This window comes from Hippocampus zosterae, chromosome 20 (assembly GCF_025434085.1).
Source record: "Hippocampus zosterae strain Florida chromosome 20, ASM2543408v3, whole genome shotgun sequence".
NCBI lineage: Eukaryota > Metazoa > Chordata > Actinopteri > Syngnathiformes > Syngnathidae > Hippocampus > Hippocampus zosterae.
The window spans coordinates 10,583,769-10,604,105 of NC_067470.1; the positions used below are offsets into that span (position 1 = coordinate 10,583,769).

Consider the following 20,337-nt stretch of genomic DNA (forward strand, 5'->3'; position numbering starts at 1 on the left):
TAGAATTTTGGTGTACAAATGTACGAAACTACTCACAGGCGTTCAAGGAAGCGGTCTCGTCGCTGGTGGCGCAGTGCATTCTGGGAAATAATAGCAGCCCAATAATGTCGACGCGTTTGCGCTCTTAACCTGCATTACTCGAAGACATTGAGCTGCGGGAAAGCGGGCAACGTGTGACTTGGCACTTTGATTAATTTTAATTGGCACAAGCAACGAATTTGGTTTGCCGACATGAACGCAGGTTGACTAAACGCGGTAGGTTTGACATGCACTGCTGCTTTCCGCCAAAAGGGGGAGGCATAGCCCCGGAAATGTGGGCCAGCCCCCAAATTGTCCCAACCCAAAACAGTTTTCTGATGAAGATAGCCGCACCGAGTTGGGTCATGCGAATGACAACACATCGCAAGGTCAGTGTTGCCAATAGATGTGAATCAGCCTTTTTGGGGGGGTTCAATCTCATGCAAATGTGCCACGACTCAGTACGAGGCCCAAAAACATAAAAGCCGGTGGACTGTATTTTCACAAATGGAGGCAGCACTTCATCGACACCTAAGTGGCACTTGTCCGCTCGAGAGGCACAGGCGCTGCGCTGCCCCACTATCATTTTCATTCCTATGTCACCTTTATGATTCACGCCGCGTTCCTAGGAGCATGCCCCGCCCTTCCCAAAAATGTTCCATGTTGTGCCACTCCACAAAGAAACAAAGTGGAGATGAAAAAAAAACGATTGATGCAGGAATAGACATTTCTGAAATGGCACATGCGCAAACAAAAGTCCCTCACATGGGAGAACCTCGATAGCTCAAAGTGCACGCCCATGTTGCAATGCGTTGGGCGATCTTTGAATGTCTCGAATTCCAGAGAGCTCCCCTTCCAGCATGCGTGAAAGTACTTGTCAGACCGGCATGGCGGCAGTGGGTGTGAACTGAAGCCAGCCCATCTCGAGCGGACGGGGCCGGCGGTAGTTGCGCGCTGTTCCCTCCGAGAGAGGAGAGGAACGGAATACTGTATCACGCACCACTTTTATCATCGGGATTAGAGAGGACGAGGAGGAAGAAGAGGACGCTGTGGTGGACTTTCGCCCTTCCCTCCTTGCCTTCCAGCACGGACTCGGGGCCGAGGTGGAATGGAGGCCAACGGCGGCGGCTCGACGCAAAGTGAGTTGGATGGCGCACGGATTTACAACCCGGTCATGTACACCCACGCACAACCCCACGGCAGGCTTACCGATTGGAGGCTGCTGGGACATCAAAGGTCATGGGTGAGGGGCGGGGATGGGGGTCGTTATGGCGAGTTTAGTCAATCTGAGTGCCGGGGAGGGACCGAAGCGCTTGAGTACCTCTCCACCATGGCTTTCATGAGTTGACAATATTTTCAACGGCGGAGAGCGAATTCCAAGATTTTGCTTCCAAATACACGAGTCAAAATGCCGTACCCGACTGTGGAAATACATTTAAACTGTTTTTCGTGGTTTCAGTTTTCTGGATTTGGGGGCGGGGCGGGGCTAAAACCGGGCCCAGCCACACACTTTAGCACCTTCCTTTGCAGCAGTAGTTTTTCCGGCACAATCCCCACGTGCGGTTCAGCTCGCCAGCCATGTCTACACCTCAAATATACACCGTCCCTTCTGAGGCTTTAGAGTGCCTTGTTGTTGGCCATGAGTGTTTGCATGTCACGCAGAGATTGGGTTCAGAGCGGGCAGGGTTTTTGTTTGTTTGTTTTTCAAAGTCCGACGTAACGGGCGGCGTGCGGACAGGTGTGCCGCCGCGGCTACTTTGGAGCGCCTCGTTGTCACAACGTGGAAAAGCCCTGTGACAATCCAGTGGCGTATATTCCTGCCCCCCCCCACAAGTTTTGTGTCTCAAACATGCCGTAATGTGTAGAAGGATAAGAAATATGGATCAATTTCCAGTGCGAGTAGTTTTGACGACACATGACAGCCGACAGTTGAACCGGGCGTGGTTTCACACATTTAACCGTCAAGACCACAGTGTTTGAGAGCAGAGAGAAGGGCTTAATTTTTCATGGTTTTGGGTGTGTTTATCGCAAAAAAATGATGTCCCCCCCCCACCCCCTTTGTTTGTGTGTTTAAGTGGAATAATTAAATCTAAGCACGGAGCTCCCAGCGGTAGAGGGGCATTTTACGGATATTGATGAATTCAATGATTATGCTTATTTGCCGATTTAAAAATGCTTTCGTGTCATAAACATATGAAACAACAGTCACCTATTGGAGATAAAAAGAAAAAGATGCAGACGCCGGACGAATATGACCTGCTTCTATGACTGTTTATTCCCGGCCCCTGGATTGAACATGTCCAAATTTTATGATTGCAACTGAAGTCAACTGGACGTGTAAACAACAACAAAAAAGACCAAATATGAGGTGAAAATGAAAGCCAAGGCACTTGAAGACGTGATGGGAGTACAAGCTTTGAGAGCGGCAGAGTAGATGGAAGACAATTCCAAGGATGCTCCGTGGCCCGCTATGATATTCCGTCTCGTGACGGTGTTTTTAGTCTCGTTCCGTTTTGTTTTGATTTTTTTAGCACTTCGGTCGTCATCCCAAGGGACTCGTCTGCTCTTCGGTCTCACGACAGTTGACTCGGTGACGCTCTCGATACGAAGTGGACGCGAGCCTGCGGGCAGACGACCAAACGGGTGGTCCGAACGCACTCCGATGACGCCCACTTTCCAAGACTTTTTGGGTCGCGGCGACAAGACGAAAACTCAACTCGGACCCCGCCCAGTGACTCTCGGACACGCTCTTCGTTCCCGCACGCCCCCGCGGTCCGATAATCCGTGGCCGTAAGCCGCGCGGTCGTTTTTCTCGCGCGATGTCTTGCTGGGAGACAAGGGCGAAAACGAGCCCGTCGGGGGAGCCGGCGCGGCGGGAGCGCGCGAGGAGAGCGGCCCGAGAGAACGGCAAACTTCTCGGTGAGTGGCGAGCTCCGGGCCGCCGCGCCGCCCTTCTCGGTCCCGCAAGAGGCGCAACTCCGTCGGCAATGCGTCACTTTTCAAGTCGCCCAAGTTCAAGGAAATAACATGTTTTGAGTGGACGGAGGCCCCGACGGGAGCGGGGGGAGCAGGGTGGGCAAGGCTCCGGGAGTGTTGTCAGCGGCTTACTTATGCAATATACCCGCGTGCCCCCTCTCAAGGCGGCTGGATAAACGGAGGAAAAAAATCTACGTCTGCGTGACAGTCTCTTGCTTTATTAGAATTGGTCAGTAGCCAAGTATAACACACACAGCATATATAATGGACAAACCGGACGTTGGAACAGATCCTTCAAAGTAAAACAGAAAATAATTGAGAGCATATTTGTCTGTTCACAACAGGGAGGGGGGGCAGCAGCTTCGCCTCGATCACGGGTTCGTCCGAGAGACGTTAAGACCGCTGTAATAAAACGAGACACAAGCGAATCCAAGCACACGTTGACCTAGGGGCGTTGTTTTTCCCAAAACGGCTCTTGTTAAAACCAAAACAAATACATCTCCATTTACGCGCATTGCAGGCTACTTTTTTAAAGAAGGGGGCGGGGGGCGCCACAGCCACGAAATTGCGTCGTGCGTTACAGAAGGCACTCGATTTATACGAGCCTAAATAAACGCAGTACCTCGTTCAGGATGCGTTTCAAGACGAAACAAGAACACGGAAAATGTCAGCTCCGACCGAATGTTGCCCTTTGAGCCAGCAGGAAAGCCACGCACTCCGTTGAAAAACCTGGAGGAAAAAAATGCACGGGCGGGAAATATATAAATATACTTTTAAAAAAAGGTCATGTTTCAAATATTACTTTCCGCATCTTGACCGTCAAGACTAGTGTACGTGATTTCATAAAAGTATGATAAAGTCAAACGACTCCGCCTTTGAAGACAACATGACCCAGTGAGGGAAAAATGGGCAAGGAATTGACGTTGGCCCAATTTATTTTTCTTTTAGACAAGGCTGAGACTCCTCGCTTCACTTCCGATGATCTGACTGTAAATTCTCCACAGGCGTCCACGTGAGCGGGAAAAGCCGTTTGTCGATATGTTCCCTGCGACCGGTCCGCTCTGGCTTCATGCACGTTTGCGTCAGTGAAGAAAATTGTCTAGGCCAAAAGAGCAGAAAGAGCAACGATGCTTGCCACTTTTGGGGCGGCAACGCGTCCCGTCTTGTGACTGAACTTCCTTCAATGAGGAAACTGTGCAGTGAAATCACATTTTCGGAGTTCCTTTTTTTGGTTTTTCATCTTCGGGGTTGTTTTGAAGGTTTCAAAGTGGAATACAAATCTAAAATGCGGAAGGGAAAAAAATCAAGACTTTGGCTTAGTTTGATTGAAAGTGTACGATTCCTCCTCTGGTGTCTTTCTAGGGCAGGAGGTGGGCAATTATTTTTTGCATAGGGCCACATGAGAACCAGAAAATATTATGGAGGGCCGGATCAAAAGGGTGAACTAAATTCGACATCATATTAATTGGATTTCTTTATTTAAAAAGCAGTATTTTGCATTTTTTGGCACGTTTTTCAGACTTTAAGAGTACATTATTCCGTCGTATCGAAAGGGATTTGCTTGACTTGGCGCTACTGCGGGCTTCCGTATCGTCTCCCCCTTCCTCCCTATGCTCTGCAACTTCAAGTAACTGCGCCACGTGGCGTTCAAATGCCTGTCATTACAAGTCTAGATGAAATGAATGCAGTCATTGACATCAAACCTTAATTTTGATGTCCAAAACCAACGTTCGGTAGGCCGGTTAAAAAGACCAACTGGCCGGATTTGGCCCTCGGGCCGTAGTTTTCCCACCACTGTTCTAGGGGATTAAAAAAAAAAAGCAATCAAGCAAGAAAAGTCAGGAAAGGAAAGGGCAAACCCCAAATGGCCGGCCCAATGGCCTGACTCCTCGGCTCGGGCGACGGACTCTGGGCCGAACGTTCCCGTTGTCCGTCACCCGGGCCAAAAAGCCGTTCGGAGCCTCCCGCCTCGCGTCACGGACATCGTCTGGCCTTTTTTCCCACCCAGGTTTGGACGGCGACCCGGATCTCAACTTCCTGCTGGTCGGCGGCATGCTGACCAAGGTCCGGTCCCGCTCTTGGCAGAAAAACCGCTTCTACCGGCTGCAAGAGGACTGCAAGACGGTGTGGCATCAGTCCCACAAGGTCTTCAAGCGCAAGCAGACGTGTGAGTAGCGCTCGCTTTTTACGATAGCGCTAGGCAATTGCTCTTCAAGCCTCCACTCTGTCTTTTTGGACTCGGTCCTCTCATTTGATGTTCTGTTTCCACCACGAGAAAAAAGCCAGCCAGAAGAAGAGGCCCATCTTTTCCAAGCAGAGTCGGGAGGGGCTCGCCAAAGCATAGCGGATGCCGACTTTGTTTTCAGTGCGGTTCTGTTTGAGGGGCAGAAAAGAATCTCCCAAAGTATGACGGGACAAGTGCAAAGAGGCGGTGGCCCCTTCGGCCCATTCCTTGTGCTTTCTGGCCCACATCCTTTCGCCCGTCGAGCACGCAGACCTCTTAGAGATCTCGTCATGATCCGCAATTGCGTAGCGCGGTGCCAGCACGAGTCTCTTGTCCCCAAAATGTCGCCGGCAGCGACTCCTCGTCTTGCCCTTTTCGGGCAAAGGGCCCCATTTGGGCTCCGCGTCGATGACACGCGCAAGCGGGCTGGTTTTGGGGTGGGCGTGAGATTGACTTTGGCTCGCCTTGAAGTAGACGGTTGAGAAGGGGCAAACTAAAAAAAGAAAAGGAAAGCGCCATCCCACCACAAGCTGCCATCTTTCCGCGCGCAGTCTCCGTGGACGACATCGACTCGGTCCGCAACGGGCGCCGGTCCGAGGGCCTGAACAAGCACACGGACCCGGGCGACGAAGACCGCTGCTTCTCCATCGTGTTCAAGGGCCGCAAGAAGGTCCTGGACCTGATGGCGAGCGACCGGGACGAGGCCGATCAGTGGGTGAAGAGCTTTGAGAAGGTCTTGAACAACATGCGCAACCTGAGCCGCCAACAGAAGAGCGAGCAGTATCCTTGAGAAAAATGGCCTGTGCCCCCAGGGGGCAGGGGGGGGGGGACGTTCACCCGCAATGAAATCCTTGCATCCAATTGCCAGCTGGATCATCGACTGCATGCGCAGAGCGGACAAGGACGCCGACAACAAAATGAACCTGAAGGAGCTCAAGCGCTTCCTGCGCCACGTCAACATCGAGGTGGACGACGCGTACGCCGAAGAACTTTTTCAGGTGGGTACCCCGCCCCGCGCCGCGCCCGTCGCTCCCCATCCCGCTCAGGCTCCAAGCCGACTCACGCGTCTGGAAGAAATGTGACCGCTCCAAGTCGGGCTACCTGGAGGACTCGGAGATCGAGACCTTCTACGAGCTGCTGACCCAGCGGGAGGAGATCGACGTCATCTACGGCAACTACGCTCGCACGGAGGGCCAGATGAGCGTGCGCGACCTGCTGGACTTCCTGCTCAACGAGCAGAGGGAAAACGCCACCGCTTCCGACGCCCTCGCGCTGATGGAGAAATACGAGATGGACAAAACGGGTGGGCCCCCAGCCGTCACTCCCACCCCCATCCTCCCCGTCCTTCTTTGCGCGAGGACGGACGGATTTATTTCTCCCACAACGTCTCCTTTCAGCCAAACGGAATAAGCGCATGAGCAAAGACGGCTTCCAGATGTACCTCCAACACCAAGACTGCTCCATCTTCAACCCGGCCCACGAGAGTGTCTGCCAGGACATGACGCAGCCCCTCAACCATTACTACATTTCGTCCTCGCACAACACCTATCTGACGCACGACCAGCTCAAAGGACCCAGCAGCACCGAAGGCTACATCAGGTCCGGTATCTCCCGCTTGTCCGGAGACATTTTGGCGGAGAGCGCGCTTATTTTTCTTTTTCTTTTTTCTTTTCAGAGCTCTGATGAAGAATTGCCGCTGCGTGGAGTTGGACTCTTGGGACGGCGCCAACGGCGAGCCCGTCATCTACCACGGCTACACGCTCACCTCCAAAATCCTGTTCAGGGACGCCATCCGGGCCATCAAAGATTACGCCTTCAGGGTGCGCATCCGCACGCGCGGCCTAGCGACTCGTTGGGCGAGCGTCGGGCCTTTATTATGAAGCTTGATTGTGAGTCGTGCCGAGGGCACGTCTCAACGCTACGGCGCGGGGGCGATGGCTCGCTGATAGCCGGACCTTTGCGGAACTCGACCTGAGGGTGGCCGCGGGCCTTTCTGCAGAATACTTTGGGGGGTCCGAGGCCTTCCCGTGCCATTTGGAAACCTTTTCATATCCTCCTGACTACCAGGAAAAAAAAATGTAATCCAATCACATTTGTTTTGACATTCCCTAATTTAATTTGAGGGCGGCCCGGTAGTCCAGTGGTTAGCACGTCGGCTTCACAGTGCAGAGGTACCGGGTTCGATTCCAGCTCCGGCCTCCCTGTGTGGAGTTTGCATGTTCTCCCCGGGCCTGCGTGGGTTTTCTCCGGGTGCTCCGGTTTCCTCCCACATTCCAAAAACATTCGTGGCAGGCTGATTGGACGCTCTAAATTGTCCCGAGGTGTGAGTGTGAGCGTGGATGGTTGTTCGTCTATGTGTGCCCTGCGATTGGCTGGCGACCGATTCAGGGTGTCCCCCGCCTACTGCCCGGAGACGGCTGGGATAGGCTCCAGCACCCCCGCGACCCTAGTGAGGATCAAGCGGTACGGAAGATGAATGAATGAATGAACATTTTGTCTTGAAATGTTGTTGCCATTTTAACTGTAAGACTTTTCTGAACGCGTTCAAGTGTAAAACGTCTTTTGGAGTAGTCAAATTACTCAAATTAAATTATTCATTAACACGAGGGTGGCACCTGGAGCCTATCCCAGCCATCTCCAGGCAGTACGCGGGGGACACCCTGAACCGGTTTCCAGCCAATCGTAGCGCCATCCACACTCACACTCACACCTTGGGACAATTTAGAGCGTTCAATCAGCCTGCCACGCATGTTTTTAGAATGTGGGAGGAAACCGGAGCACCCGGGGAAAACCCACGCAGGCCCGGGGAAAACATGCAAACTTCACACAGGGAGGCCGGAGAGGGAATAGAACCCGGTACCTCTGCACTGTGAAGCCGACGCGCTAACCACTGGACTACCGGGCCGCCCCATTTCAAGACAAAATGTGTTTGATAAAAAGTATGACTTTTCCTCTTGCGCTTGCACGAAGGGAAGCCATTTTCTTACTTTTTCTAACCCGGACAAATTTGAAAACGTCCTCTTTCGAGTAACAAAAGGAGTTCATGCGATTGGATGCACCGGCTGGGAGATATTGAGGTTCACAAATTTGAACTACTGGTGGTCAGGAGGATAAGGGCGCTCTTACCCGGCGCCGACCGTGACGTCGCAGGCTAGATTTTGCCGGCGTGCTAATTTTTTAATTATTTGAATTATTGATTTTGCCGTTTGCGGCGCAGACGTCGGACTACCCGGTCATCCTGTCCTTGGAGAACCACTGCAGCGTGGAGCAGCAGAAGCTGATGGCCCACTACATCATCTCCATCCTGGGGGACGCCTTGGTCACCGAGCCGCTGGCCGACTCCCCGCCCGCCGCCTTCCCCTCGCCAGAGGTGCGCGAACGCGCCCTTTTGCCCCTTTGAGAGGTTCCGGTCGGACGCTCGGGATTCGCCCAAAGACCGGATGGAGAGGGTCGCTCGCCCCTCGGGTCCGCGTCGAGCGTACCGGACGTGCGGCGCTTTGTTTTGTTTGGAGGCCGCTTTCCCACGAGCTGTTGTGTTCTTCAGGAGCTCAAGAGGAAGTTCCTGATCAAGGGAAAGTGCCTGAACAAATGGAGCGCCACGTTCAACGGCCGCGACAACGCGACGTCGGAGGGCACCGTGTCCGAGGAGGACGAGGCGGCCGAGCAAGAAGACGGTCCAAAAAGCCCCCAAAAGGTCTGGCCAAACGCACGCCGTCAGGAGCCACAGACGAAACTTTCAAAAGCGGGCTTTTTTTATGATTAGAATTCATATCATCACCCTTGCAAAAAAAGAAATGAGAAAGAAAGTTTTCTTTCTTTGCCGAAAAGTTGTCGTCTTTTGGAGGAAAACCTGAAAAAAGAAAATTACTTTCAAAAATGGTCATTTGACCGGGAGGGAAACGGATTCATTTTCCATTTTTGAAAACATTCTTCTGATTATCACGAAGGAGAAAGGCTTGTCGTTTTTGGAGAAGAGAGGATGGGGAGTTCACATTTTTGAAATGTTGGGCAGAAATCTCCGATTGGAAGATACGGTTGTCATTAGGAGAAGTATTTGTTTTTCAATAAATCATTTTGGTCATCTTACAGGGGGGGGGGGCGTGTTTTTGGGGATGCTGGCTATGTTTGTCATGGTCAAAGATTTGCAGAGAGGGAGAGAAAAAACCCCCACGTAGCCATATCAAATGAAAACGCCACGTCACCTCACCGCTTTTTCTCCCTCAGAAGTCCAAAATCCGTCTGGCCAGGGAGCTCTCCGACGTGGTGGTCTACTGCAAGAGTGTCCACTTCAACGGCTTCGAGCACGCCCGGGACCAGCTGGACTTCAACGAGATGTCCTCCTTCAAGGAGAGCAAAGCCTTCAACCTGGCCGAGAGCGCCTGTAAGTTGAAAGGCAAACGCGAGGATTAGCCAGACGAGCGCGCCTTCGCGACGCCGTCGTCCGCATGGATCGGCGCCATGACCTCGGCGTCGTCTTCTTAGCGCTTCAAATGGGTCACGGCGATGTCCGCAAACAACAAACAAAACACCTGAAGCCAACGCGGAGCGTTTCGGAATCGGAGCCGGCTGTTTGTCGCAATGTGTCGGCTACATCGCCATATTCAACGACGCGCCGCTTCTCAGAAATGCCCCCCGCTTAGCCACTGCTAAGTTGTAACAGTGCACACGCGTAACACGCGCACAAGTGTATCCAAAACCTCCAATGTCGCACAGATTGTTCAGCGCACACGCGCATCTCGGTCGAGCGCACGGGTGTCGGTCTCGGGGTCTTGGAAAAAGCCGGGTAGGCATGAAAGGATTCCATCGGCCATTCGTCAGCGCCTTCCCCTTGACCCTTGACCCCTTGTGACCTTGCAGGCGGCGCCTTCACGCGCCACAACGTGGACAAGCTGAGCCGGACCTACCCGGCCGGCTCCAGGACCGACTCGTCCAACTACAACCCGGTGCCCATGTGGAACGCCGGTTGCCAAATAGGTGCGCGGCCCCTCGCTCGAAACCCCCCCCCCCCCCGCGTGACGCCGCCAACACGAGTGACGCGGCCTTTGTCTCGGCAGTGGCGCTCAACTTCCAGACGCCCGGCAAGGAGATGCACATCAACCAGGGCCGCTTCCGAGCCAACGGCATGTGCGGCTACGTCCTCAAGCCGCAGTTCCAAAGGGATGCCGCCTCGCACTTTGACCCCAACGTCCTTTCTTTCGGACCCTGGCTGAGGAAGAAGAGCCTCCACGTTATGGTCGGCACCCCCGCACCCCCCAAAAAAAAAACACAAAATAATAATAAGCAAGGCGCATTTCGGGTGACACTGAGGCTCGCATTCCGGCTTACCTCGCAGGTGATCTCGGCCCAGCAGTTGCCCAAGCTCAACGTGGACAAGCAGAAATCCATCGTGGACCCCCTGGTGAGGGTGGAGGTGTACGGCGTGCGGGCCGACAACGCCAGCAAGGAGACGCACCGCATCGACAATAACGGTGAGCCCGCCGCCGTCCGCTCGCTCACGCGTTTGGCGGCGGCAACGGCGTGACGCCCGTTCCTGTTCCTGTGGTCGTCGGGCTGCTTGCAGGCTTCAACCCCACGTGGAACGAGCGCTTCGAGTTCCACGTCCACGTTCCTGAGCTGGCCATCTTGCGATTGGTGGTGGAGGACTACGACGCCACGTCGGCCAACGATCTCATTGGCCAGTACTGCCTGCCTCTCACCTGCGTCCAGAATGGTAACGAGCCTCCCCCCACCCCCCTGCTCCATTTGTCTCCGCCCAACTTGCACGCTTCACCCAATTTTCGTCTCGTTGTATTCGTTGTCATATTCTGTGCAGAAGTTGAGATCACATTTTGGGATTCATTCTCTGTGTGTGTGTGTGTGTGAATTTTACTTCAGATCAAGGGAGTGAAATATTTTGGGATCATTTTGCTTTGATTAAGGTGATCCAAAGTGCATTTTGGGGATGGGAGGGTGCACATCAAAATAAAAACTGGGTTTGCCTTTTTTGGGGGTTGTATTTGGATAAAAGCAAGCAAAAACTTTTTTTTATTGTATCGTATTTCACAAATCTAAGTCTACGACTGCAACGGAAAAGGTTTTTCTGAGGCCGGAAGCCCCGCCCAATGAGTACTTTTCTCCTTTCCGGTGTCATTGGACTCGTTTCCGGTGCGAGGCTCCTTGGGGAGCGGGAGGGTGAATGCCCCTGCGTGTCGAGCGCTTTCTGCTGGATGCCACGCGACAATTCATGACATTCTCTGAATATTTCTTGATGTTATTTGTTTTCGTCCTTTCCCAGGTTATCGGCACGTTCCGCTCCTGAACAAGAACGGCGACTTGATCTCGGCGGCCGGCCTTTTCGTGCACGTCATGCTCCTGGACGCCGAATAACGCAAGGGAAAAGCAAAGTTGCCACTCCAACCAGTTCTGAGTGCATTTTTTTTCTTTATCTCCCCCGCTCCTCCTGCAGAATAACCACCAACGAGCATTTGAACGCATTTGTCCCACTGATGGTCACGAGCTTGGGTTGGAAAGGACGACAACCAGCACTAACGTCTTTCATTCATAGGCGTGCTCTTTTCTGACCCCAAGACATGTGATGGCGTTTCGCATCTTTTTTGTCTCGGCGAGCTTCGCGAGGCCACGTTTTTGTTGTTGTTTTGTCAGGCCAAATGATGTCAAGTCATCAACCGCGTGAAAATGCGACTGGACAACGCGTCACTGGGTTTTACGCTGCTTCATGAATAAAACCCTCAGCCTCAGCGAGGTGTTGTCATTTTGTAAAACAAAACCAAAAAAAACGGTTTATGTGTGTTTGGGTTTCTTGGGGGCCAGAATGGTAATTGCTACCTGCGAGCGAATGACCCCGATTGCATCATCCTCGGTGCAACTCGGGAGCGGCCCAATATTCCCGGCGGGCCGTTTCGGGTATCGACAAGTCAAATCATTTTCTTCAGCGTTATTTATGGCAATACAAATTGGCTTACAATTTCTTGAACATGAAATAACGGTGAGCGCGCACGGCCCGTTGCAGGCGGCCCCATTTCTTTCACTGGATATTTGAATCAAATGGGACATGAAATGATCTTTTTCCTCTCGAGCAGGGGTGGCCAAACTTTGGCGTTTTAAACGCTTGACTTCTAAAAATGGACACAATTCGTCAATGAGGTTGAGAAAAAAAAAAAGAAAAAAAAATTCAGTCGATTGCGAGTTTTCAAATCGCGTCAGGTTTGCTGGACTTCGATTTTCAAAAAGAAATGACCCCCCGCCCCCTCCCATACAGTGTCAGGCCTCCGCAGTTGCTGCTAAAAAGCGATTGGTTCTCTGTGGTGGTGTTAAAAAAGCCCCGCCTTCTTTTTCAGCTCATTCTGCCGCCATATCGCCAGGCGCTGGAATTCGAAGCGGCCCACGCCGAGTAGCTGTTCAAAGTCAGCGTCGGACAGGAAGTTCTGAGATGGAGAAGAGTGGGTTAGGGGTCACCTGCATCCTCGCCCCCCCCCCCCACCACTCTCCCGCGCAACCAATATCTGCCCTCTGACCTCTTTGCGGCAGGGGTCCACGCCCGGCGGCAGCTCCGAGGCGGCCTTGTCGATGAGGAGCTCGGGGGCCACGCCCTTCCCCCCGGCGGTGGTGGAGGGGGGCCGCGATGCGCTCCCGCCGGCGGCGTGAGGGGACGAGTCGCCGACGCGACTCGTGTACAAAGTAGACGGGCTCGCGGGGCCCCCGCCGCCCGAATTTAAAGAGCTGGCGATCAGCTCCTGCGCGGCAAGACAAAGAGAACGAGAAGAAGAAGGAGCAGCCATTTTAGAGAGCAACAAAAGCACCCGCCACCATAGGAAGCGGAACGAAAATCGGAACGGGAATCTCGAGGTTGACTCGGCGCGATTTACCGAGATGCTCTGCGACAACGACGCCTCGCCGTTCAGCTCCTTCTTCAGCTGCTCGTAGGACTTGCCCGCCTGTCGAGCAAATCCAAGCGGAGCCGTGGATGAACGTGGAGGGGGGGGGGGGGGGCACAATGACCGGGGGGGATTTTACTCACGCTCCACTTGTGGGGGTCCCAGGCGTTAAACCAGCCGGTGAAGGTGGGGGGCTCGAAACCCTGCTTGACGGAGACCACGGGCGTGTCCTGCTGGCGGCCCGCCGGGTGGGTGCGCAAGTACTCGCGGGCGCAATCCCACGCCTCCTTGGTCTCCGACTGGTTGGCGGAGTTCCCCAGCCACAAGAAAATCTGAGCAAAACGCAGGGAGGCGGGGTTGTTGGCTTTTTTTCCAAAATCGAAATTGGCGGCCCCCAAAAAAAGAAGCAAACGGAGAGCCGTTGACCTCCTCCCAGGTGTCCAGCAGCATGACGTCGTCCTCGTCCAGGTCGCTCTGCGCAAAGTCGTCCACCTCCGTCATCCGGAACCGGCCCGTCTGATTGGAGCATTCAAACAGGCGGGGGCTGTGAAGCGGCTCCTCCCTCTGGAGACTGGGGGAGGGGGGGGGGGGACACACTCGGTCACTTCTTTCCTCTCACCTCCACATCTAGCCATCGACAGCAAGCGGGGATCGCCAACCGCCGCTCGTATTTCTTATTCCCCCTTTCTTTCTTGCTCACCATCTTTTATTTTACGCTGCATTTATTGAACAGTAGAATGACTCCTAACCTTCCCCCCCCCCAAAAAAAAGCTGGCGAGCGGCACAGAAAAAAAAATGGTTGGGGAAGCTCGCTTCCGACCATTTCGCCCCTCCCCCCCCTCCAACACATTGGGCGCTTCTGCCGACGAGCCCGATTCATTGGACTCGGGAGGTGTTGGGGGAGGGAGAACAAAGGAGCGGCGTTTGAGAAATGACCTCTTGTCACTGGCGTAGGGGGCCTTCCCTCCGAGGGCGACCCAGAAGTCGGCGGGCTCCCGGCCCTCCATCACCACCTGTTTGTCGCGCTTGGAGAGCACGTCGGAAACGGCCTTGGCCATCATCCTCTCGTCGCCGTTGCAACCCTGCGGAAGGAAAGAAAAGATGCCAGCCGCCGCCGCCGCCGTCGTCGTCCGTCGGCGGCCGGACCGCTGACCTTTCCGTACCACAGGTAGCACGAGTGCTCGCTCTGGAGCAGGAAAACGTCGTTGGTGTTGAGGGACGACGCCCTGGCCTGAACCTCGGTGGCTTTGGTGTTGAGCTCGTTGGTCCCCCGAACCTGGAAGAGCCTGGGTCCTCCGCCCGCGGGCTCCGCAGCGCCGGCTCGACCTGTGCCGCCCTACGCGCGACAGCGTTAGCGCGACGCACACGCGGCGGAAAAGCCGCGACTAAAGCGGGCGCGGCCGCGCGAGGAGGGAGGCCCACCTGAAAGATGATAAGTTTGCCCTTGAAGATGGCCAGGAAGTGGCGGGGCTCCTTCCCCATGACCACCCGCACCTGCACGGGGGTGCCGTCGTACCTGGCGTCCAGCAGCGCGGCCTGATAGGCGCAGGCCGTCACCTCGTCTTTGGTGGCGTGACGCCCCTGGCGACTCCAAAATCCCTTTTGAGTATGGGACGCCCAAGCGGCGAAGCGGCGAGCCGACCCACCTGCCACATGTAGAGAAGGCGCCGCTCCCGGCCGGACACACGATACGTGTAGAGCACCAGGTAGCAGTCTCCGCCGTAGAACTGTCCGTACGTCCTGGGGTCGACCTCCGCCGGCTCCAAATTCTCGATGCGCCACACCTGACGCCCACATGAGTACAACGTGTCCCGAAGCGCATTTGAGCGCCGCCAAAAGCTCACCCCTTCAAGACTTGGCCCGTTACCAGATGTGAAGAGTCACTCGCTTGGATTGCGAGTGACTCGAAGCGCGTTTCGGCTGCTTGGCTTCCAGACTTGACCGGAAGGCCGAGCGAGGTTGAACGGCAAGGAAAACAAGGCGGCCCTTTGACTCAACGTACCGAACGCTTTTTCTGCCAAAAGGTGTCTTTCTCCACCTTGCTTAACATTTTTTTTTTAGAACGCCCATTTGTTGGGACTTTGTCGACTTTTGCGCAAGTTAGGGTTGGGGTTGGGGTCAGGGTTGGGTTAAGAGGTTAGGGTTGGGTTTAGGGTTAGGGTTGGGTTTAGGGTTAGGGTTGGGTTTAGGGTTAGGGTTAGGGTTGGGGTTTGGGGTTTGGGGTTAGGGTTTAGGGTTGGGTTTGGGGTTGGGTTTTGGGTTAGGGTTAGGTTTAGGGTTAGGGTTTAGGGTTTAGGGTTTAGGGTTTAGGGTTAGGGTTAGGGTTAGGGTTAGGGTTGGGTTTGGGGTTTGGGGTTAGGGTTAGGGTTGGGTTTCGGGTTAGGGTTAGGGTTGGGTTTAGGGTTAGGGTCTAGGGTTTGGGGTTAAGATGACGAGCTCAAAAACCCAAATGGCAAATTTCCTTCAACGCTAGCGAATGGAGAAGCGCACCTTGACGTCGCCTGAGGCGTCATCCACCATGCGCTGCTGCGCCGCCAGCTCGGGGCGGGCGTGAAGCTCCAGCACGTCGAACTTCACCTGGTCCACCTTGGCTAGGTGGGGGTAACAGCAAATAGGGGAACTATTTAGGCTGGCGGTTTTGACTCCCGAGCATCAAGCGGGGGTGCGGGGGGGGGGGGGGGGGGGGGGGCACGAGCAACAAGTGGGCTTTGTCTGTCTTGGCCACGCACCTATCTTGCCCAGGCCGTGCGTGACGCCCAGGCCCTGCGTTTGATTCTTGTCCCTCCACTCCTTGAAGAGGTGCTTGAACATGGCCGACTCGCCGCCCTCGCACATCACTTCCACGCCGGTGCTGGCCGGGTAGTTCTTGGCCTTGATGTAAGCCTGACAAGGAACGGGGAATAGCGACGACACTTTCGCACCCAACGACGCCCGCTCGCCGCACGCATCGCTCACCACCGCCCGGTTGAGAGACCCCCGCCTCTCCTCCTCGGAGGCGCGTTTTCCCTTCCACACCATGACGGCGGAGACGCCGTCGTCCAAAATGTAGCAGTCCTGACGGATGGGAGAAAATCCCGTCAAGCCACCGGCGACAGGGCTCCGTGCCGAGATGCTGCGGAAAGGGCTTTTACGGAGGACTGCAGGAGGTCTTGGCTCAGAGGCTGCGTCGCGATTTCCCGAACCACCAGATTCCCGCTGACGTCGGAAACACTGAGGAGAAACGCCGACAAAGTGACCATGTTGAAATGAGATGAGGAGTTTCATCGTGACCCCATCTCGGGGGATCGAGTACTTTATAGAGACTCGAGCGCCGTCCTTACTGGTAGAGCCGGACGGCGGCCTTGCGCGCGCCCCCCGAGTCGTCGTCGGGCACGGCGGCCTTGAGCGGGGCGCTCCTCGGGCCCAGCGACGCCATCATGCTCTCCATGAGCTCGGGCGAGTCGCGCTCGTCGGCGCCCTCCACGACGCCGATCCGAGCCCGGCCCCCTCGCTCCCGGTCGCGGATCTCCTGAGCCAGCAAGGTGGCCTGTGGGACCAGAGGGGACGGGAGGGGGCTTATTTCTTGCCGGCATGACAAGATGAATACTCCCCCCCACAAAAAAATAAATCAATAAAAACTTGCACCTTGAGCTTCTCCCTCCTGTTGCTCTTGTCGCCATTCCACTGCACGATGAGTTGGCCCGCGTCCAGTAGAAAGCAGTCGCCAGTGTTGAAGCTGCTCCACGATGCCTCCACCTTTTTTGGGGGTGTTGGGGGGGGGGGGGGGGTGTTGGTTTGTTGTTTATTGAACATAAAACATATACAGTCATAATTTGACAGAAAATAAGGTAGATAAATTAGTAAAAAGAAAGAAATCAGTCTTCATTCAACACAGTTATTCTGTTCAAGGGAGTAGGAAGAAGTAAAAAACATATCTAGTCCTACCCCGTTATGTGTTTATATCTAATAAATCATTTTTATATCAATCAAAAAAGAAAAAAGGAAGAAGAAAGAAGTCTCCACGAAAGCTCATATTTTACCCATAACCGTGCCAGTTTTACAACTTTTGGTTTGTATCGGGATTATATACATCCACACCCTGGCACTCTTGTGTCAATTTTCTCTTGTATTCAGAATGGATATTTCAATACCTTTCTCTGTTTATCAACTTAGTTCTGATTTATCATTATATTTCATGTTTAGAATTGATCATTTTAACTCTGATTGATGTAGCCGCCACATTTGGACCAAACGCTCAGGCCCAAAGAAAGAAATAGGGCCCAAGGAAGGGTCCTGATCGCACCTCGGCGGCTGTGACGTGCTTGCGCCCTTTGACGTGCAGCAGGCGCAGGACGTCGTAGGCGTTGGTGTCCACGTGCTTGAAACCGGACGCCGCGCCCCCCTTTTTGTAGCTGCCGAGGAAGAGAGAAGCAAAACGCCGAGCAAAGTCCGAGGGCCCGTAAAACAAGGCGCCGCGGGCGACGAGCGCAGACGGCGACGCCTCGGGTCCAAAGTCGCCCCGCGGCTTCCGCGCTTTCCCCGGCGGCGCAGTACTCACACGAGGCCCTTTTTGAAGTAGCCGCGGAAGCGTGGCGACTCGTGGCCCTGCACCTCCCTGCGCTGCACCGCCGTGCCGCCCAGGTGCTCGTCCAGCTGCGTGACGTAGACGGCCGCCGCCCCCTGCTCGTCCTGCGATGAGACCTTCCCGATCCAGTAGTGAATGTCCACCGTGCCCGAGTTGTCGCTCGTCTGCGAGAGGGATGAAACGCGTATGAGAGGGGGTCAACTACCCCCACCCCACCCCTTTGCGGTGCATGCTTTTTGTGCCATTCCTTTTTGTGCCAAAGTGTGATGTTGGCTTGCAGACGTTCAAAGGTCACCAAAACGGAATCGTTTTTCCCCGCGAGTGATGTTTGGCGGTGTTTGTTTCCTCGTGGGGGTGCGCCAACTCTCTGGGATTGGAAGGTCTACTCACATGCAGCACGATGTAACAATCGCCCTCATAAAAGTTGCCGAAGCTTTGGGCCGGCACTGGCACCATCTTCAGCTTCTGTTGGACATTGACAAGAACAAGGCCGAGGACGTCAAATGAAGAAGTACGCAAATCCTCGCCCCCCCCTCCCACATACACAAAAGGCTGCCGTTTGCTCGATTGCATGACTCACGTTAATGGTCCATATCTGCAGGCCGGCTTTTCTGTTGACACCCCCGAAGGCATCTTTCTTGGCCTCGTTCATCATCACGAGCGCTGCGGACTGCAGGAACAAATATTTACCCAATCATTTTGTTCAGACGTTGGGGTTTTTTCCCCCCAAATATGAAGGGTCGCGGCTTGGAGTTTGAAGCGGATTACGTGGGACAGGAGAAGTGAACGAATCTCTTTTCGTCAATGGACGCTACAGCTTCGTGTTTGCTTTCAAAACTTAGCTTGTAGCAGACGTGTGCACATTTTCAGCATGACGTCTCTGATCCACTGGTGAAAGGACACTTTGATCCTCTCCTCTTTAATCTATAACTGCTTCAGACAACAAAGTGGATGCAGAAAATTGGTGAAGATTGCACGACTGTGTGTGTCCTATGTGTTGTGTTGTGTTATTTTTGTTATTTTGACTTCAAAATGGCGCCGCGAGAGTGGCTGCCTTTCCTGCAGCTCCTATATTTTGTTGTTCTACTTCTTGCTTTCATAACTTTGCTGCTGTGAATTGGGAATTTCTCCATTGCGAGACTAATAAAGGTTTTCTTATTCTTAAAGCTGCAACTTCAGGGAACATACGTTGCAGACACACAATTATAGGTCCTAAAATTTGTGATACCATTGGTCCAAAACTTTGGTTGTTTTTTTTTACATCTGCAATTGTAGCTCAATAGCGCTGTATTGAAAGTTGAAAAATTAAGAGAAATGCAGTTGGATTTCCAATATCAACTCATTGACAATGCGTCCCTTTTGTTTCGTCATCATCCTCCTCCTCCCCCTCCTCCGATGATTGCCCGGCGCCAACAGATGGCGGAGATGAAGCCAAGCGATAGCGTCCAAACAACCAAACATCCGCCCTCGCCATCCTCGCCGATGACCGCTCGACTCGCTCGAGGCAAAGTCATAATGCCAATGCGACCGCTCGCAAACGGTGGGCGCCTTCATCGCGCCACCATGGAAGTGGGGGCAAGTTCCCCAGAGAATCCCAGCGAAGCGCTGTCTTCTCAGAGCATTCAAAAAAACAAAAAACACGGCACAAAGTGAAATGAAATTGTGGCCAGAACGTTGTTGGCGCACGGGCAGACTTTGGACCTGATAAGTAGCAGACACGCCCTTCCCTTCCCTTCCCTTCCCTTCCCTGTTTGACATGGAGTAATTCTAGCACTACATTTCAAGTCCTATACTGACACAAAGTATGTCTAGATAGTCGTTTTAGTATTTGAAGAAAATTTCTCACAACAATTCCATCCACCCCTCTCCACTTTGCATTTACAGGACCGCTACCGGACACCGAATCTTTCGACGTACAATAAATTCGACGGGGGGGGGGGGGGCAAAGTGACTTTGTTGTTTGACTTCCCAACAGCAATCCCGAGTCCATTGCGGACCATTGACCTTCCCGGTGGAACACGGCGAGTCCACCATCGGGATGGAAACCACATCGCGCGGCTGTGTTGACCTTCGCCGTTAGCGCACACAAAAGAGCGGCTGGGATTGCAAACTGAAGCCATTCAACACATGGGTGGTGGTGGTGGTGGGGGTGTGGGGTGCAAAATAAATCAAATCCATAATCGTGCAACAGGAAGAACCGGTTCCACTTCAATGAAGCCACAGGGAGCCTGTCATCTTTCGCCGCAAGAATCGCAAATGGACTGAAAAGTACTCACCAAAATGTCAATGTCAAGGTCAAAACAAGTGGCGGAGAAGAGGTGGACTTTTTAGAAAGCCGACGATATTTTTGGCGCCGGGAGCAAAGCAAAAGCGACCTCGTTGTCTTGGAAGCTGCGCACGTTGGAAAAAGCCAAGGCACGACCTGTGCGTGCATGTGCCGGAGCTGGAGCGGATTGGCTTCCACGCCCACTCCCGCAACACACCTGCAATTTGCCTTCCTGCCAATCTCGCGCAGGACGGGGGCTGCGAATGCGAGCTCCAATGGGAGAATAGCAGCGAGCGGAATCACAATCGCTGCACATTGACGTGTATGGCCCACAACGTCGAATCCCACAATGGGCTCAGTAGAGCCAAAGCTAAAAGTTCCCCTCGCATATCACATGAGGAGTCTAAGCTAGCGG

At 53.8% G+C, this 20,337-nt stretch overlaps 2 protein-coding genes across 5 annotated transcripts; one reads left to right on the forward strand and one right to left on the reverse strand.

Moving 5' to 3' along the window:
• The first annotated feature begins 941 nt into the window (after positions 1–941).
• Positions 942–11,955, forward strand: plcd1a (phospholipase C, delta 1a). 2 transcript variants are annotated; one of them, XM_052054103.1, is made up of 15 exons: positions 942–1,157; positions 5,003–5,161; positions 5,770–5,998; positions 6,087–6,216; positions 6,293–6,521; positions 6,616–6,817; positions 6,894–7,038; positions 8,436–8,588; positions 8,763–8,912; positions 9,443–9,599; positions 10,076–10,192; positions 10,273–10,451; positions 10,551–10,686; positions 10,779–10,928; positions 11,493–11,955. In XM_052054103.1, the coding sequence occupies exons 1-15, from the start codon at positions 1,127–1,129 to the stop codon at positions 11,582–11,584; spliced, it is 2,259 nt and encodes a 752-aa protein (XP_051910063.1). In that variant the 5' UTR covers positions 942–1,126; the 3' UTR covers positions 11,585–11,955. The 2 variants fall into 2 exon arrangements, with proteins under 2 accessions (XP_051910063.1, XP_051910062.1); XM_052054102.1 differs by lacking the exon at positions 942–1,157 and adding an exon at positions 2,572–2,937.
• Positions 11,485–20,209, reverse strand: vill (villin-like). Of its 3 annotated transcripts, XM_052054099.1 has the most exons (20): positions 19,586–19,757; positions 18,237–18,319; positions 18,047–18,121; positions 17,630–17,820; positions 17,375–17,483; positions 16,717–16,827; positions 16,413–16,618; positions 16,224–16,302; positions 16,048–16,146; positions 15,822–15,975; positions 15,583–15,683; positions 14,739–14,876; positions 14,515–14,673; positions 14,246–14,428; positions 14,029–14,174; positions 13,519–13,663; positions 13,236–13,424; positions 13,084–13,152; positions 12,733–12,951; positions 11,485–12,642 (listed from the first exon to the last, which is right to left on the reverse strand). In XM_052054099.1, the coding sequence occupies exons 1-20, from the start codon at positions 19,644–19,646 to the stop codon at positions 12,529–12,531; spliced, it is 2,631 nt and encodes an 876-aa protein (XP_051910059.1). In that variant the 5' UTR covers positions 19,647–19,757; the 3' UTR covers positions 11,485–12,528. The 3 variants fall into 3 exon arrangements, with proteins under 3 accessions (XP_051910059.1, XP_051910058.1, XP_051910057.1); XM_052054098.1 differs by lacking the exon at positions 19,586–19,757 and adding an exon at positions 19,933–20,209 and having other exon boundaries at positions 15,822–16,146; XM_052054097.1 differs by having other exon boundaries at positions 15,822–16,146; positions 19,586–19,760.
• Positions 20,210–20,337: the final 128 nt, after the last annotated feature.

Bases quoted from the DNA above. Each gene is read 5' to 3' on its own strand.
- vill (XM_052054097.1), bottom strand. From the start codon at position 19,646: ATGGACTCGGGATTGCTGTTGGGAAGTCAAACAACAAAGTCACTTTGC. The intron at 16,303-16,412 runs GTAAGGACGGCG...GTTTCTCCTCAG, and splicing joins GCCGCCGTCCGGCTCTACCA to TGTTTCCGACGTCAGCGGGA. The intron at 13,664-14,028 runs GTCATTTCTCAA...CCCCTCCCCCAG, and splicing joins CCCTACGCCAGTGACAAGAG to TCTCCAGAGGGAGGAGCCGC.
- plcd1a (XM_052054102.1), top strand. From the start codon at position 2,838: ATGTCTTGCTGGGAGACAAGGGCGAAAACGAGCCCGTCGGGGGAGCCG. The intron at 7,039-8,435 runs GTGCGCATCCGC...TTTGCGGCGCAG, and splicing joins TCAAAGATTACGCCTTCAGG to ACGTCGGACTACCCGGTCAT. The intron at 9,600-10,075 runs GTAAGTTGAAAG...GTGACCTTGCAG, and splicing joins CAACCTGGCCGAGAGCGCCT to GCGGCGCCTTCACGCGCCAC.